The sequence below is a fragment of the Mastigoproctus giganteus genome, chromosome 5 (genome assembly GCF_048544385.1).
Source record: "Mastigoproctus giganteus isolate SK-2022 chromosome 5, ASM4854438v1, whole genome shotgun sequence".
In the NCBI taxonomy this organism is placed as follows: Eukaryota; Metazoa; Arthropoda; class Arachnida; order Uropygi; family Thelyphonidae; genus Mastigoproctus; species Mastigoproctus giganteus.
This window is the reverse complement of record NC_143579.1, coordinates 199,033,065-199,050,097: the sequence shown is the minus strand read 5'-3', so window position 1 is coordinate 199,050,097 and position 17,033 is coordinate 199,033,065. Positions and strand designations below refer to the sequence as shown.

General features: G+C 40.9%; 1 protein-coding gene across 1 annotated transcript in view; it reads left to right on the top strand.

Moving 5' to 3' along the window:
- Nucleotides 1-4,386: 4,386 nt before the first annotated feature.
- The window catches only part of pyd3 (beta-ureidopropionase pyd3), a 247,598-nt gene continuing 234,951 nt past the window's right edge, over nucleotides 4,387-17,033 (top strand). Inside the window, exon 1 of the mRNA XM_090373642.1 lies at nucleotides 4,387-4,539. Coding sequence (XP_090229768.1) covers nucleotides 4,439-4,539 — 101 coding nt within the window. The 5' untranslated portion in view covers nucleotides 4,387-4,438. The remainder of the gene's footprint in view (nucleotides 4,540-17,033) is intronic.

Below are 17,033 nucleotides of genomic sequence, written 5' to 3'. Positions count from 1 at the left end.
GAACAAAAATGAATAAATGCCCTGGTCATGATAATATTGAGGTTGAGGTCATCAAGAAAGCAGCAACACATCTCCCAAACCACCTATTAGCACTATTCAACAAATGCCTTGCGAAAGGAATTTTCCCTGATTCTTGGAAACAGGCAGTGCTTCGACTCATCCTAAAAGGTCCAGATAAAGATCCTACTCTACCCAAATCTTACCGCCCCATTGCTCTTCTCCCGATCTTGGGAAAGGTAATGGAGCGGCTGCTTCAATCCAGATTATCCACCTACTACCAGACAGCCAACTTAGACTCTCCAAAGCAGTATGGCTTTAAGCCAGGATGCTCCACTGAAGATGCTATGAACAATCTGCTCAACACAGCAAACTCAACCACAGAAAAATATCTACTGGCTATTTCCATTGACTTTGCTGGTGCCTTCGATTCCATCTGGTGGCCCAGCATTGTCAGGAGATTACGTCAAATCAATATTCCACTCAACCTCTACCGCTGTCTCCAGAACTACCTCTTCAACCGCTCAGTCACTGTTCAAACAAATTTTCAGAAAACCTCCCGACCAGTTGTTAGAGGGTGTCCACAGGGCTCGGTTCTTGGGCCCTACTTCTGGAACTTGATACTAGATGAATTTCTTCTTATGGATTTGGGTCCTGTGGACTGCATGGCCTATGCAGATGACCTCATCCTCCTTATCAAAGCTGATTCTAGAACTCAGCTTGAGCAAATTGCCTCCCCTGCCTTAACGATCCTCCAAAATTGGGCAAACAACCACAAGTTAGTCATCTCTGGGGAAAAAACGAAGACAATCCTCCTCAAAGGATCCTTGGACATAAGAAGACCACCCCAAATTAAAATCTCTGGGCAGACATTGCAACTCAAAACAGAACTAAAATATCTAGGAGTAACCTTTGACTCCCGATTAACATTCTTACCTCATCTTAATTACCTCTCCAATAAAATACGTCGTTATACTGCCATGATCGTAAGAATTAGCAGAGCAGACTGGGGTTTGAAGAGGAGGACTCTCATGCTACTTTATAAAACCATCTTCTTACCAGCTGTGTGCTATGGTGCAGCCATATGGTTCCCTCGTGCCATCATTGCACGTAATAAAGCAAAGCTACATACAATTCAACGCAATATCCTACTCACTGTGACTAGAGCATGCCGCACAGTCAGTAATCCTGCCCTGCAGGTCTTAGCAGGCACTCTTCCTCTGGACCTGGAGGTTATTCGTCGCGGCCTTGCATACCGCATAAAGAGAGGAATTGCCACCACCATTCTGGATATAACACTCGATCTAGCTAATGATCCAAAAAACGAAATGAAACAGATTTACTCTAAGCTCTTCCAGCATTGGCAAAGATCTTGGGAGCAAACAACCAAAGGTGAAACAACTAAAAGATTTCTTCCACAAGTTATGATAACTGCACCAAAACCTCCTCCGTGGTACTCACCAGGCCTTCACGTCTCGTTCTTCCTCACTGGTCATGGATCGTTTCGGGCCAAGCTGCATGCCCTGGTCTCACCGATTCTCCTCTCTGCACATGCGGTGACAATGAAGACTGGATTCACCTCATGTATAATTGCCCTCTTTATGATTTACCCAGAAGTCTCCTAATTACCAAAACTGGAAATATACCCAGTGGGCAGGAACACCTCTACATAATTGACGAAACCAACTACAAAGCCTTCACTACTTTTGCCCAGACTGTATTTGAAATGCGTCAAATTCACCTACAGCAAACTGTTCAACGCACCCCCATCTTATAATGAACCCAAAACTCAATTCACAGAACATATCCTGAATGGAATCAAAGAAAACACAAACAGAATATTGATCTTTGTCATGACCTAACAGGAATCTCTCGACGTTCACAAAGGAAGCTATCTGACAAACCCACGAACCCAAAAAGGACTTTTCTACAATAGCCACAAGAACTCCAAGCAATCCTTGAGTTTCATGAATCCATGTGCCTCCTCTCATCCCCTAAGAGAAGATTATCCAAGTCCCAGTGTGGGACACTGCTCATTGCCTACAAGTCACCCTTGGATGAAGAAGATTAAATTGTTGACCCTGGGCCCCTTGCCCATTGTGGGACCCACTCACTTGCTGGCACCTCTTCTCTTCAAGGTGTATGACAATATCTGATTTTCCTACTTGTGCAGGAACTCATATAAATACTCCTCTGGGAGTGGGGCTGGCATTTGACTTTCAAATGCAGGATCATGCTATTAGGCAATCTGACTTTGTGGGTCACTTGACCTCACAACCTTTTCTCTTCTTCCTGTGGTAGGGTGGGCTCCCCCCAGGGGGGGAGCCCACCCTACCTCACCCTCTCTCTTCTGCTTACCTTCTTTCTTCTCCTCAATCTCTCACCCCTTCTCCTATTTCAAAAAAAAAAAAAAAAAAAAAATTTTTTTTTTTATTTATTTTTTTTATTTTTATTTATTTTATTTTATTTATTTATTTTATTTTTTATTTTTTTTTTTATTTATTTATTTTTTTTATTATTATTTTTTTTTTATTAATTTTTTTTATTATTATTTTTTTATTTTTTTTATATTATTTATTATTTATTATTTTTATTTTTATTTTATTTTATTATTATTCTTTTTTATTTTATTTTATTATTTTATTTTTTTCTCGGCCCTCCCTGGGAAGCTCAGGCTAACCCCAGGGTCGGCCAGCCAGAGTTCTCTTTCCACATACCTGGTCCGGCTCCCAGTGCCAGTGACGGTAACTAGCAGTCTGTGGTGTTCCACAGACCCTAGGCTAAGCGGCCAGATGAACAACATAACCCGCACTAAGCAAACATGAACATACACTAACATATGATATTGGCCTTGACAGTACTGTACTGTCTTACTTCACAAGAGATTCAAATGCGGAGTTGTGCGAAAGCACCGGTGCCGCTTGTCAAAAAACACTATGTCACTATGTCACTATGTATCTGCTGGTAGATTGAGTCGTTAAACATGATTGCACCCCCTGTTAAGCACAGTCTGAGGGCGGCGGAAATGTCATCAGGCGTCAACCTAGTTCTGTCGCTAAGGGTTTCATCGTTGTCCAAGAGTTGTTTTGCACAAGAGATGGAATGTTCCACTGGGATGGAGGTAAATAGTGATATTACATCGAACGAAGCCATGACTTGATCCTGTGAGATGGATATAGAGTGGATCCTTTCTATGAACTCAACACTGTTGGAGACGGTGTAGGTGGTCTTGCCAACTAGAGGAGAAAGAAGACTTGAGACAAACTTGGACAGCTCGTAAGTCGAAGACACATGCTTGAAGGCGACAGTTTATCGCAAACCTATGTGTGCTGGCCAATTTACCAACTTCCGATCAGCACACACGCGGGGCCACCTCCTTTCCACTGCCCGAACCTTGCTAACTCGCGCCTGGACACACTCCAGCTCTGCAGATGAAAGACGCAAAGAGATCGCCAGAGTCAAAGTAGACCTTACGAAGTGTGGCTATCCCATCGACGTCCTTGACAGGTGTGATCTACAGGCACGCGACAACGTGACGACCAACAGCAACGCCAACAGTGACGAGTCATCCACGAGGGCATTTATCCCATACTACCCCAACCTGTCACAACAGATCGGTAGAATCCTGAAATCATATGGGATAAAAATGCATCCAACTCCCAGGCAAGAAACTGCGTTCTCTTATCTCCAACGTAAAAACACCCGTCCCCACTCTTCTACGAGCGGTTTGTTCTATCGCATCTCTTGCCGTGACTGCACCAGCTGCTACTTTGGAGAGACTGGAAGTCGACTCGAGAAACGTCTCTCAGAACATAAAAGGGCGATCCGTTTGGCAGATGTAGAAAACTCAGCTATCGCCGAGCATGTCTGGACAACCCGCCGCGACATCGACCCACATCGCGATGTCGTGGTTGTGGACAGGTCCCACCATTACCTAAAGCGCACCTGGTTGGAATCGTTAAATATAAAATGCTCGGATGCCTCTTTGAACAGGAACAGTGGTTGCCAAGTTAACCCCATCACAGAGGCAGTAATTCTATCCATAGACAAACGCTGGCCACGTCACCACCATATGTCACAGCCACAAACATCAACAAACAATTAACCACGCGCCTCACGCACCATCCTGGCAGTGCACATCTCTATTCCAACTGCCATTCATGTATTCAATCTGAAGAAGGCTGCCTCCCAGTCGAAAGCTTATTAATTGTAATTATGTTTAGTTTGCTCTGAGAAACAAAATAAATTTTCGTAATGAATCCAGAGCACGTAGGCCTCTTTTACTATGTTCCCAATAATAATAATAATAACTGAGCACTGAGATCATATCTTAATTTATTTATATTGTGGTTTTCAGCACTAGAGGACGCCAGTGGTTAACAACAGCTGGTGTACTTGTTAGGTGTGATTTTGTAACCGATTGAGGCAGACGTACGGAATTATGGCAGGGAAATTTGAAAGTGTGGAAAAGATACTTGATAAATATATTCCTCCGGAGGAGTTGGAGGATGTAAAGCGTGTTTTTTATGGGGGACCACTGCCGTAAGTATTTCATTTTGTTTTGTAGAATGCGGGTAAGTGCACGTATTCCACTCGTGCCATTATAAGCGCCCATCCAATATTTTCGAAGGAAAGGATCGCTCAGTTGAATTAAAACAGTGAATATGTTTATTTTGTGAATTAGTTATTTCTCTTAGATTCTTTCTCAGTTATTTTTTTTCATTTTAGAAATTCCTGAAAATGATATACAGTATATATAAAATGGCACTATAAAAATGAGATTCAAGGGCCGGATTACATGGTGCAACTGCCCTAGGTCACCAGGATTGGGGGGGGGGAGGAGAGTAGGTTAAATTCAGTTATTAGTATTCGTGGTGATAGATGAAAGGAAGCAAGCATATATAGCATCAGCAAAAAAAAAAAAAAACTCACCTGCCCATTCATTTTAATATATTTTGTCATATTCTTCCTTAAATTTATTCAAACTATCTGCTTACCACTTAAAACACCAGATTATTGTAAGGAGAAATTTTTTATTTTTTAAGGTTTTGTGCACCACCCTATCCAAATTTGGCATTGTGCACTTTTTTTTTTTTTAAATATGCACTCTAAACGTTATTTTTTTCTCCATGGCACATTTTATTTTTGATGCCAACTGCTAAGATAGATCTCACTTTAAATACTCTGTTATTAGATATTGATATTTAGCTCATTTCCTCCAGAAATTGTTTAAAAAATCAGAGCTGGTTATCATCATTCTTCTTTTTCTTGGTATTATCCTTGTACTTCTACCTCTTATTCTTTTTTTTGCAGTGAGATTGAGCATTCTCCATTCCTCATTCAGACTGCTTGTTGAACTGAAATTATGAACAACAGGGATGGCAGTGGAAAACCACTCCAACCTTAGGTGCTGCATATAACTTAAGAGTTGCGCCTCCGTAGCCAGGTGAGCGGGAGCAGCAGATGCTTCTTGATTAGACTGAGGTTCAAACCCGTGACCACCAAATACGGAGGATGTGGAAAGGTCAGGGGATGACCACTGCATATCCCTGGAGCAATATGGCCTTAGTTGCTAATGCTCCTAAAAACCAAACAACAACAATTTGCAGTCAATTTGATTAGTGCATTGAATAGTGTTTTGTGTGTTCAATGTACTTTAAAATGAATGATTTTACTGATCAACTAAATTTGCATTAAATTTAATTTAAAATTATGGAAAAGCAGCATAACAGAAACCCATGAAATATTAAAACCAGCTTTTGGAAAAGATGTCATTTGTCATTCCAAGGCTTTTCAGTAGTCTGCAAAGTTTAAAAGGGCCTGTTGTCTGTCAAAGAGGATCCTTGCTCTACTTACCCTTCGACCTCAAAAGCAATGACTCAGTCATTCATGTTCGTGATCTGGTCAGGAGTGATCAATGTTGAACCATCTTTGTAGTTAATGAAATTAGTATTTCTTATGGAACATATCAATCAATTTTAACACAAGATTTTGGAATGTGATGTTTCAGTGAAGTTTGTGCATCGCTTACGCACTGTTGATTACAGGGAGCAGTAAGTTCTGGTACATCAGAATCTTCATAGCATGCTGCTGTTAACCCATATTTTGTTTTTCCCATCATTACTGGTCATAAATAATGGGTGTAATAGCCTAGTCTTCTCCAAGGCCCAAAACAGCAAGACAATCAAATATGAAGATTATGCTTATCTTAATTTTTGATTTATAGGACATTGTTCATTATGAATTTGTGATGCATGGTCAAACAGTGAACCAGGAATGCTAAGGACAGTTCTATAGCAATTGCAATACTCTTCAGAGAAAATGGCTGCAGAAGTGGGGTTCATTGAATTAGCTCTTACATTGTGAAAATGCCCCTGCAATTTGATGTTCTTTGTTCAAGAAATTTTTGCTCCATCACTGTGGTCCCAATCTACCATACAGACTAGATTTAGCTCCCTGAGATTTTTTTTTTTTTGTTTCCCAAGCTTAAAGTCCCCTTGAAAGGTTAGATTTGCAACAGCTGAGAAAAGTATTTAGAAAATGTGACACAGGAACCATTATCAATTCCAAAAAAAGCTTATCAAGAATGCTTCCAAAAGTTGCAGATCTATTGAAATATATGTGTACGGTGTCAAGAGACCACTTCAAAAAAGCTCTATTTGACTAGCCATAAGCTTCATCACTTCCAACTACTATTTCAATCCTTGAACTTTTTGATCACACCTCATAAATTATGGTTTTGTGACAGTAGGTATAATTTATATATATTTGATTGTGCTATAAATTAGCACAATCAACTTTTACCATAATATTTCATTAATATTTGTCATTTTTCTTTGTAATGTTTTTCTTATATAAGTTGCAAGGCCCCCTGCCTCATTAGCATTTTGATGTATGCCATTATTTGTTACAGTTTGCGTTTAGTTGTACAGGATAGCCACAAAGTCTCATTAAATGGAATGTTTTGTTCTCAAACATTTTATATTACTTTCCATTTTTTTTTTTTTTTTTTTTTTTTGTAGATAGGGTTTCAATATGGAGATGCAAGTGATTACACACTAGAAGACTTATTTCCAACTTAGGGGGAAAGTTATGAAGGCAGAGAAAATATTTGCAGAGGTTTAATGTCTGCACTTTCACATGAAACAATGCAGACAGGAGAAAAAGGCTTTTAAACAGAATGCTCTTTGGGGGCTGAACCTGGTTTGGTGGGGACCAGATGCAAGAATTAGCATTAGCATTAGTAGAAGCATTTGATGCAAGAAAGCAAGCTTATGCAGCATCAGCCAAAAAAAAAAAAAAACCCACTTCCACTTCACCCCTCTGTTCGTTCAAAATACCTGTCCAGCTGAGCCTTAAACTTATTTAGACTATCAACCTCCACGACAAGGGATGGAAGTCTGTTCCACCAACCAACCACCCGCTGGCTAAAGGCAAATTTCCGCACGTCTATCCTACCTCTGTCTTTCCTCAATTTGAATTTATGCCCTCTCAGGTGATTATTCTGAGCTAGAGGAAGAATCCCATCAGCATTGAGCATGCTCAAACCATTCAAGGCTTTATACACCTCTATCAGATCACCTCGCTGGTGCCTAGTCTCCAGACACTGTAATTGCAAAATTTAAGCCTTTCTTCGTAAGAGCACCCCTTTGTTCCATTCACTAATCTTGTTGCCCTTCTCTGTACTCGTTCCAGCAGCTCTACATCCTTCTTGAAATGAGGCCTCCAGACGTGTATACAGTACTCTACGTGTGGCCTGACCATTGCCTTATACAAGGGAATAATCACCTCCTTATCCATGCTGGAAAAATTCCTGTATATCATTGACAATACTCCATGAGCTACTCTTGCAGCCCGTCTGCACTGCTCAGAGAACTTCATATCTGCCTGCACAACCACCCCCAAGTCCCTTTCATTCTCTACCACTGTCAGTGTAGTACCACAGAGTTGATACGTTGCTCTGGGGTTGCTGTTTCCCATGTGTAGTACTTTACATTTGTCAATGTTAAACTTCATTTGCCACCTCTCAGCCCATCTGCTCAACCTTTCCAGATCCTGTTGCAGCAGCATAGTGTCAGGAGTGTCCTTGACAACCCTGCCAACCTTTGTATCGTCTGCAAACTTGGACATTAAGCTTGATATACCATCATCAATATCATTTATAAATACAGAAAACAATAATGGACCCAACACTGAGCCCTGAGGGACTCCACTAATAACATTAGTCCACGATGAGCAGTGTCCATTGATTACCACTCTCTGTCTTCTCCCCCTCAACCACCCCTTTATCCATAGCAGCAATTTGCCTCCAATGTCACACTGCTCCAATTTGTGTAGCAGTCTTCCATGTGCAACAGTATCAAAAGCCTTTCTAAGATCCAAGTATATAATATCAAAGCTATTCCCTGCATCCAGTTCTTTTGTAACTGCATCATAGTATCCAATCAAATTGGTCAGGCAAGACTTCCCCTTAACAAAACCATGCTGTGTCCGAGCTATAAGTGAAGCCTTGTCTAAATGATCCTGCAGTGCTTCTTTAACCAGTGCCTCCATTAATTTTTCTGGAACAGAAGTTAGGCTCACAGGTCTATAATTACTTGTGTCAGCCTTTGATCCTCCTTTGTGAATTGGGGTCACATTTGCACATTTCCAGTCTATGGGTACCTCCCCTGAGTCCAAGGAAGCTCTCATAATTATGGCTAAGGGTTTGCTTACTTCCTTTGCTGCCTCCTTTAATATAACTGGATAGATCCCATCCACCCCAGGTGCCTTTCTTGTGTTTATCTTCAACAATTTCTCCTCCACTTTACTCCCAGTTATTTCAAGATTCTGTAGCTTACTGCTAAAGTTGAATACACCTCTGGCATTCCCCTTGCTGAATAACTCCTCATGTGTGAATGTCGATGCAAAATATTCATTTAGTTTGTTAGCTACTTGAACAGGATCATCAACAGTTGACCCATCAATATCAAGTGGACCAATCTGATTCATCCCCTTCCTTCTAGAGTTTACATAAGTAAAGAACTCTTTGCTGTTTTTCTTTGCATCCCTTGCCAAGGATTTCTCGTAATCTGCCTTCGCCTGCCTAACCTCCTTTGTAACTTGGTTGCATATCAACTTGTATCTATCATAGGCTTCTGTGTCATGTGTTAATTTGTAAGTATCCCATGCATTTTTCTTCTCTGCCATATGCCTCATTAGTTCATCTGACATCCATTTTGGCCTAAACCTTGAACAATATTTCTTAGTTGGTATGTAAAGCCTAGTAGCTTCCAAGATAAGTTCCTTGAATGCTTCCCATTTTGAATTTGCTGTTGGTAACATCATCAGTTGGTCCCACTGTATAGAATTTAAATACTGTCTCAGTCCATCGTAGTCACCTTTACGGAAGCAATAACCCTTCACTTTACCCCTAATGGTAGTTACCTCTTTGAGTAAATCCCACTTCAGCACACTGTGATCACTGTCACCTAGTGGTTCATTTATCCGCAGATTCTTAATGCATGAAGAATCACTGCTGATAATCAAATCAAGAGTATTACTCCCTCTAGTTGCCTCCCGAACATGCTGATGTAGAAAACAATCATCCAATAAATCCACAAAAGCCCTGCTAGTGTGTGAGTGACCAGCCCCCAAATTCCAGTCAATATCTGGGAAATTAAAATCTCCCATTATAAGACTCTCTGATTTACTGGCCCACTCTATTTCCCTGTATAGTTTCTTATTATACTCATCAGAGTCATTAGGCCTATAGCACACTCCTACTCTCAATTTTGATCTCCCAATGCTTAAGTCACACCAAACTGACTCAACACTGCACTGTCCAGTGATGTCGACTGGCTTCACTTCCTTTTTTTTTATGTGTTTCTTAACTAATAGCATAACCCCCCCCTTCCTATCCTGTCTATCCTTTCTGTAGACGTACTCCCCAAATTCCAGTTCTGCATCTCTTATATCTGTGTGACACCACGTCTCTGATATCCCAACAATATCTGCCTTTGATGTTTTGAGAAATACCTCAAATTCATCAAATTTGTTTACTAAACTTCTAGCATTGGTGTACACGCAAGTATAGCTGCACCTGTTTCTATTCTTAGCTACCCTAACACAACCCATGTGTTTACTTGTACTGCAATGGCTCCCAGCAGTCTCTGAAATATCATGCATCTTGTTTTTCAGCCTTCTGCTCATTCTAATAGAAGCAGTGCAAGAATCTCTTTCACCTCTGCCAGTGGCTACTGTCAATCTATTGGTTTCCCCCCAAGCTAGCAGTTTTCCGACCCACCTAACACTGCCTCGATAGCATCAGCAAATATTCTTGCACCCTTTCTATTTAAGTATATCCCATCCCTGTAGAAGCAATCTCTCCTGTTAACAAGTACAGTCCAAGCTGAAAAAAATTCTACCCCTTGAGCCATGCACAATCTTTCCAGGGCCGAATTGATTGACAAGCCTCTCATCATATACTCCCTCCTATCATGTCTGGGCAGAATTGCAGACACTTTCAAATTCAACCCTAATTCTCGGCTTTTGTTCAACAGTGACCTGTACTTGTTAAGTAATTCTTCCAGTCTCCTACTCTTAATATCATTAGTGCCAACGTGTACAACTATATCACCTTTTGTGCCCTTAAAAGATGATATTCGCTCTACAACATCATCAACCTTTGCCCCTGGCAGACATACCCTGGTCCTGTTCCACCTATCCTTTTTACAAAGCATGTTCCCCGTTTCCCTGACAATAGAGTCACCAACAACTACTAGTTCCTTCAGGACCAGCGCATTCTGCCTTGGGGGTTGCCTCTGTGTCATGTGATGCCCAAGTGCAAGCTCTGGCGTTCATGTGGGCAGCTGAGAGCTTGATGGGCCCCTCAATTTAGTTTCTTCGAGGGCATCCACCCTGTCCTTCAAGCTCTCATATAGGCCCACAAGAACGCTGAGTTGTTGCCTGATATTGATACACTCCTTGCATCGCGCACACACAAAGACATCCCCCATCCGGCAACCCAAAGGTCGTGTGTTCGATTCCCACCTCGGGCTTGGATCAAAGTACTGCGAAAACCTTGGGAGGTGCAATATGGCCACAGAAGCCGATGCGCCAACAACTATAAAATCAAAAAAAAAAAAAAAAACATCCCCCATGGCAGTATCATGTCCCAACCGATTGCTCTTCAAACATCAAGCAAACAGTGCATTTTATAAGGCTGTGAGTCAGAGGACAACTGCCCCCCCTCAGTTCTGCTTAGCCAATTAAAGTACTTGTGGGTGGCACAGTTGATAGAATTGCTGTCTCCTCCCCACAGTGGGGGGGAAAAGATCCGTGTTTGAGTACCATTGATGACATGAGGAATTTAGTCCCTCTCAGATGAGGATAGCATGGTTTTTTATCCCAGTAACTCGGGTTTTTCCTCTGGCAAACAGAAAATTGACGCAGATGCCACAGAATTTACAGACAGTATACACAGAGCAATATGGCCTTAAGTTGCTGATGCTCCTAAAACCCTACTACAACACAAAAACAGTAAGGATTAAAATTTGTTCCATCCATTCCCCTCTTTAATGGGACTGATGTTGGTTCCTCTTTGATTTGGGACTAAGATCAGTTGTTCCCATCATGTACCTGCTCTGGTGTTTTGGATCTAAACATCACAATAAAGATCTTGTTAAGATACCTATAGATTAATATACTTACAGACTAATAGATTAACAGTAGGCAGAGGTGAAAGTGATTCTTGCCATCTTCTGTTGGAATGAGCAGCAGCCTGGAAAGCAAAGTACTGGGGATTTCAACTGCTGCTAGAAGTCATCATGGAACAAGTAAATACATGGGTTGTGTTAGAGTCCAGTGCTAGAAGTATAGTAAATAAATTTGATGAATTTGAGGTGCTGGGGAAGACATCAAAGCCTGATGTTGGGATATCAGAGACATGCTGTCACACAGAGATAAGGAAAACAGAATTGGAATTTGGGGAGAACAGTGTGTACAGAAAGGATAAACAGGATAGAAGGGGTGATGCTATTAGTTTCTTAACTATCTATATTTCTTAACTAAGGAAGTGCATCCAGTCGACAAGGTGGACAGTGCAGTGTTGAGTCAGTTTGGTATGACATAAGCACTTGGAGAACCAAGTTGAGAGTAGGAGTGTGTTATAGGCCTAATGACACTGATGAGTACAATGAACAACTGTACAAAAAAATAGTGGGCCAGTAGATAAGATTGTTAAAATGGTGGATTTTAACTTCCCAGGTATAGATTGGAACTTGTGGGTTGGTCACACTAGCATTTAGCATTAGCAAAGGCACATGATGCAAGAAAGAAAGCTTATATATATAAAAAAAAAAAAAAAAAAAAAAAAACCCCTTATTTCACCCACTCGCTCCAAATGTTTGTAAAGTTCTTTCTTGAATCTATTTAAGCTATCAACTTCTACAACGACAGATGGAAGTTTGTTCCAGCAATCAACCACCCGCTTGCTAAAGGCAAACTTTCGCACGTCTTTCCTCAAATTGAATTTATGCCCTCTCTCAGGTGATTATTCTGAGCAAGAAGCAGAATCCCATCAGCATTCAGCATGCTCAAACCATTCAACGCTTTATACACCTCTATCAGATCACCTCACAGGTGCCTAGTCTCCAGACACTGTAATTTGCAAAACTTAAGCCTTTCTTTGTAAGAGCAACCCTTTGTTCCACTCATTAATCTTGTTGCCCTTCTCTGTACTTGTTCCAACAGCTCTACATCCTTCTTAAAATGAGGCCTCCAGACCTGTATACAGTACTCAAGGTGTGGCCTGACCATTGCCTCATACAAGGGGATAATTACCTCATTATCCCTGCTAGAAAAATTCCTGTATATCATTGACAAGACACCATAAGCTACTCTTGCAGACCATCTGCATTGCTCAGAAAACTTCATATTTGCCTGCACAATTATCCCCAGGTTCTTTTCATTCTCTACCACTGTCACTGTGGTACCACAGAGTTGATACATTACTCTGGGATTACTGCTTCCCATATGTAGTACTTTACATTTGTAAATGTTAAACTTCATTTTCCACCTCACAGCCCATCTGCTCAACTTTTGCAGATCCTGTTGGAGTAGCATACTGCCATTACTGTCACTAACAACCATGCCAACATTTGTGTCGTGTGCAAACTTGACATTAACCCTGACATACCTTCATCAATATCATTGATAAATACCGAAAACAGCAATGGGCCCAACATTGAATCCTGGCGGACTCCACTAATGACCTTAGTCCATTAAGAGCAGTGTCCATTGATTACCACTCTGTCTTCTTCCACTCAACCATCCTTTTATCCATTGTAGCAACTTTCCCTTAATGCCAATTTCTACAGTAGTCTTCCATGTGCCATAGTATCAAAAGCTTTCCTAAAATCCAAGTATGATATCAAAATTATTATTTGCATCCAGTTCCTTTGTGACTATATAGTATCCAATCAAATTTGTCAGGCAAGGCTTCCCCTTAACAAAGCCATGCTATGTCTGAACTATAACTGCAGTCTTAGCTAGATGATCCTGCATTGCTTCCTTAACCAGTGACTCCATTATTTTCCATGGAACAGAAGTTAGACTAACAGGTGATAGCTGCAGATGTTAGTCTTACAGAAGTTAGACTATAATCTGTCTATGATCTGTTTATAGTTAGACTATAAACTTTGAAATTAACCATTATATAACTTCATCAGTATTACTATTAGTAGAGGCATATGATGCAAGAAAGCAGCTTATGCAGCGTCAGCCAGAAAAAAAAAACAAAAAAAAAAAAAACCTTCCACTTCACTCCTCCATTCATTCAAAATACCTGTCCAGCTGAGCCTTAAATTTATTTAGGTTATCAACTGCCACAACGAGGGATGGAAGTCGGTTTCACTAACCGACTACCCACTGGCTAAAGGCAAATTTCCGTACATCTGTATTTCCTCAATTTGAATTTATGCCCTCTCAGGTGATTATTCTGAGCAAGAGGCAGAATCCCATCAGCATTAAGCATGCTCAAACCATTCAAAGCTTTATACACCTCTATTAGATCACCTCGCCGGTGCCTAGTCTCCAGACACTGTAATTTGCTAAACTTAAGCCTTTCTTCTTAAGAGCAACCCTTTGTTCCATTCACTAATCTTGTTGCCTTTCTCTGTACTTGTTCCAGCAGCTCTACATCCTTCTTGAAATGAGGCCTCCAGACCTGTGAACAGTACTCAAGGTGTGGCCTGACCATTGCCTTATACAAGGGAATAATCACCTCCTTATCCCTGCTAGAAAAATTCCTGGACACATTGAGCTACTCTTGCAGCCCGTGTGCACTGCTCAGAGAACTTCATATCTGCCTGCACAATTACCCCCAGGTCCTTTTCATTCTCCACCATTGTCAGTTTAGTACCACAGCGTTGATACGTTGCTCTGGGGTTGCTGTTTCCCATGTGTAGTACTTTACATTTGTCAATGTTAAACTTCATTTGCCACCTCTCAGCCCATCTGCTCAAACTTTCCAGATCCTGTTGCAGCAATGTACTGTCATTAGTGTCCTTAACAACCCTGCCAACTTTTGTATCGTCTGCAAACTTGGACATTAAGCTTGATATACCATCATCAATATTATTTATAAATACAGAAAACAATAATGAACCCAACACTGAACCCTGATGGACTCCACTAATAACATTAGTCCACGATGAGCAGTGTCCATTGATTACCACTCTCTGTCTTCTCCCACTCAACCACCCCTTTATCCATAGCAGCAATTTGCCTCCAATGCCACACTGCTCCAATTTGTGCAGCAGTCTTCCATGTGCAACAGTATCAAAAGCCTTTCTAAGATCCAAGTATATAATATCAAAGTTATTCCCTGCATCCAGTTCTTTTGGGACTGCATCATAGTATCCAATCAAATTGGTCAGGCAAGACTTCCCCTTAACAAAACCATGCTGTGTCCGAGCTATAACTGAAGTCTAGATGACCCTGCAGTGCTTCTTTAACCAGTGCCTCCATTAATTTTCCTGGAACAGAAGTTAAACTCACAGGTCTATAATTACTTGTCAGCCTTTGATCCTCCTTTGTGAATTGGGGTCACATTTGCACATCTCAAGTCTATGGGTACCTCCCCTGAGTCCAAGGAAGCTCTCATAATTATGGCTAAGGGTTTGCTTACTTCCTTTGCTGCCTCCTTTAATATAACTGGATAGATCCCATCCACGTGCAGGTGCCTTTCTTGTGTTTATCTTCAACAATTTCTCCTCCACTTTACTCTCAGTTATTACAAGATTATCTAGCTTACTGCCAGAGTTGAATACACCTCTGGCATTCCCCTCGCTGAATAACTCCTCATGTGTGAATGTCGATGCAAAATATTAATTTAGTTTGTTAGCTACTTAAGCAGGACCATCAACAGTTGAACCATCGATTTCAAGTGGACCAATCTGATTCATCCCCTTCCTTCTAGAGTTTACATAAGAAAAGAACTTTGTTGTTTTTCTTTGCATCCCTTGCCAAAGATTTCTCGTAATCTGCCTTTGCCTGCTTAACCTCCTTTGTAACTTGTTTGCAGATCAACTTATATCTATCATGGGCTTCTGTGTCATGTGTTAATTTATATGTATCCCATGCATTTTTCTTTTCTGCCATATGTCTCATTAGTTTATCTGACATCCATTTAGGCCTAAACCTTGAACAATATTTCTTAGTTGGTATGTAAAACCCCTAGTAGCTTCCAAGATAAGTTCTTTGAATGCTTCCCATTTTGAATTTCCTGTTGGTCCCACTGTATAGAATTTAAATACTGTCTCAGACCATCATAGTCGCCTTTACGAAAGCAAAAACCCTTCCCTTTGCCTCTGATGGTAGTTACCTCCTTGAGTAAATCCCACTTCAGCACACTGTGATCACTGCCACCCAGTGGTTCCTTTATCTGCAGATTCCTAATGCATGAAGAATCACTACTGATAATCAGATCAAGAGTATTACTCCCTCTAGTTGCCTCCCGAACATGCTGATGCAGAAAACAATCATCCAACCCACAAATTTCAGTCAATATCTGAGCGAGAGGCAGAATCCCATCAGCATTAAGCATGAGGAGTCTTATAATGGGGGATTTTAATTTCCCAATATCTGGGAAATTAAAATCCCCCATTATAAGACTCTGATTTACTGGCCCACTCTAATTCCCTGTGCAGTTTCTTATTATACTCATCAGAGTCATTAGGCCTATAGCACACTCCTACTCTCAATTTTTATCTCTCAGTGCTTAAGTCACACCAAACTGACTTGACACTGCACTGTCCAGCGATGTCGACTGGCTTCACTTCCTTGGATTTTATGTGTTTCTTAACTAATAGCATAACCCCTCCTCCCTTCTTATCCTGTCTATCCTTTCTGTAGATGTTGTACTCCCTAAATTCCAGTTCTGCATTCCTTATATCTGTGTGACACCACGTCTCTGATATCCCAACAATATCCGCCTTTGATGCTTTGAGCAATACCTCAAATTCATCAATGTCATTAATAAATATTGAAAACAACAATAATGTGCCCAGCACTGAAACCTAGGGAACACCACTGATAACATTAGTCCACAAAGAGCAGTGCGCATTGATAACCACTCTTTCCACCTTATTCCACTTACATTACACAGATATAAGCAGTGCAGAATTGTAATTTGGGGAGTACAATGTGTACAGAATGGACAGAGAGGGAAGGAAGGGTTATGCTGTTAGTTAAGAACCACATTAACTCTAAGGAAGTGCATCCAGTTGACATGGATGGACAGTGCAATGTTGAGTCTGTTTGGTGTGACTTAAACACTGGGTAGGGGAAAATGAGAGGAAGAGTCTGTTATAGGCCTAATGACTCTGATGAGTACAATGAATAGTTGTGCAGAGAAATGGAATGTGCCAGTAAATCAGAATGTCTTGTAATGGGGGATGATTTTAACTTTCCAGATATTGACTGGAATGTTCAAGTTGGTCACTTGCACGCTATCAAGACCTTTGTGGATTTATTGGAGGATTGTTTTCTACAGC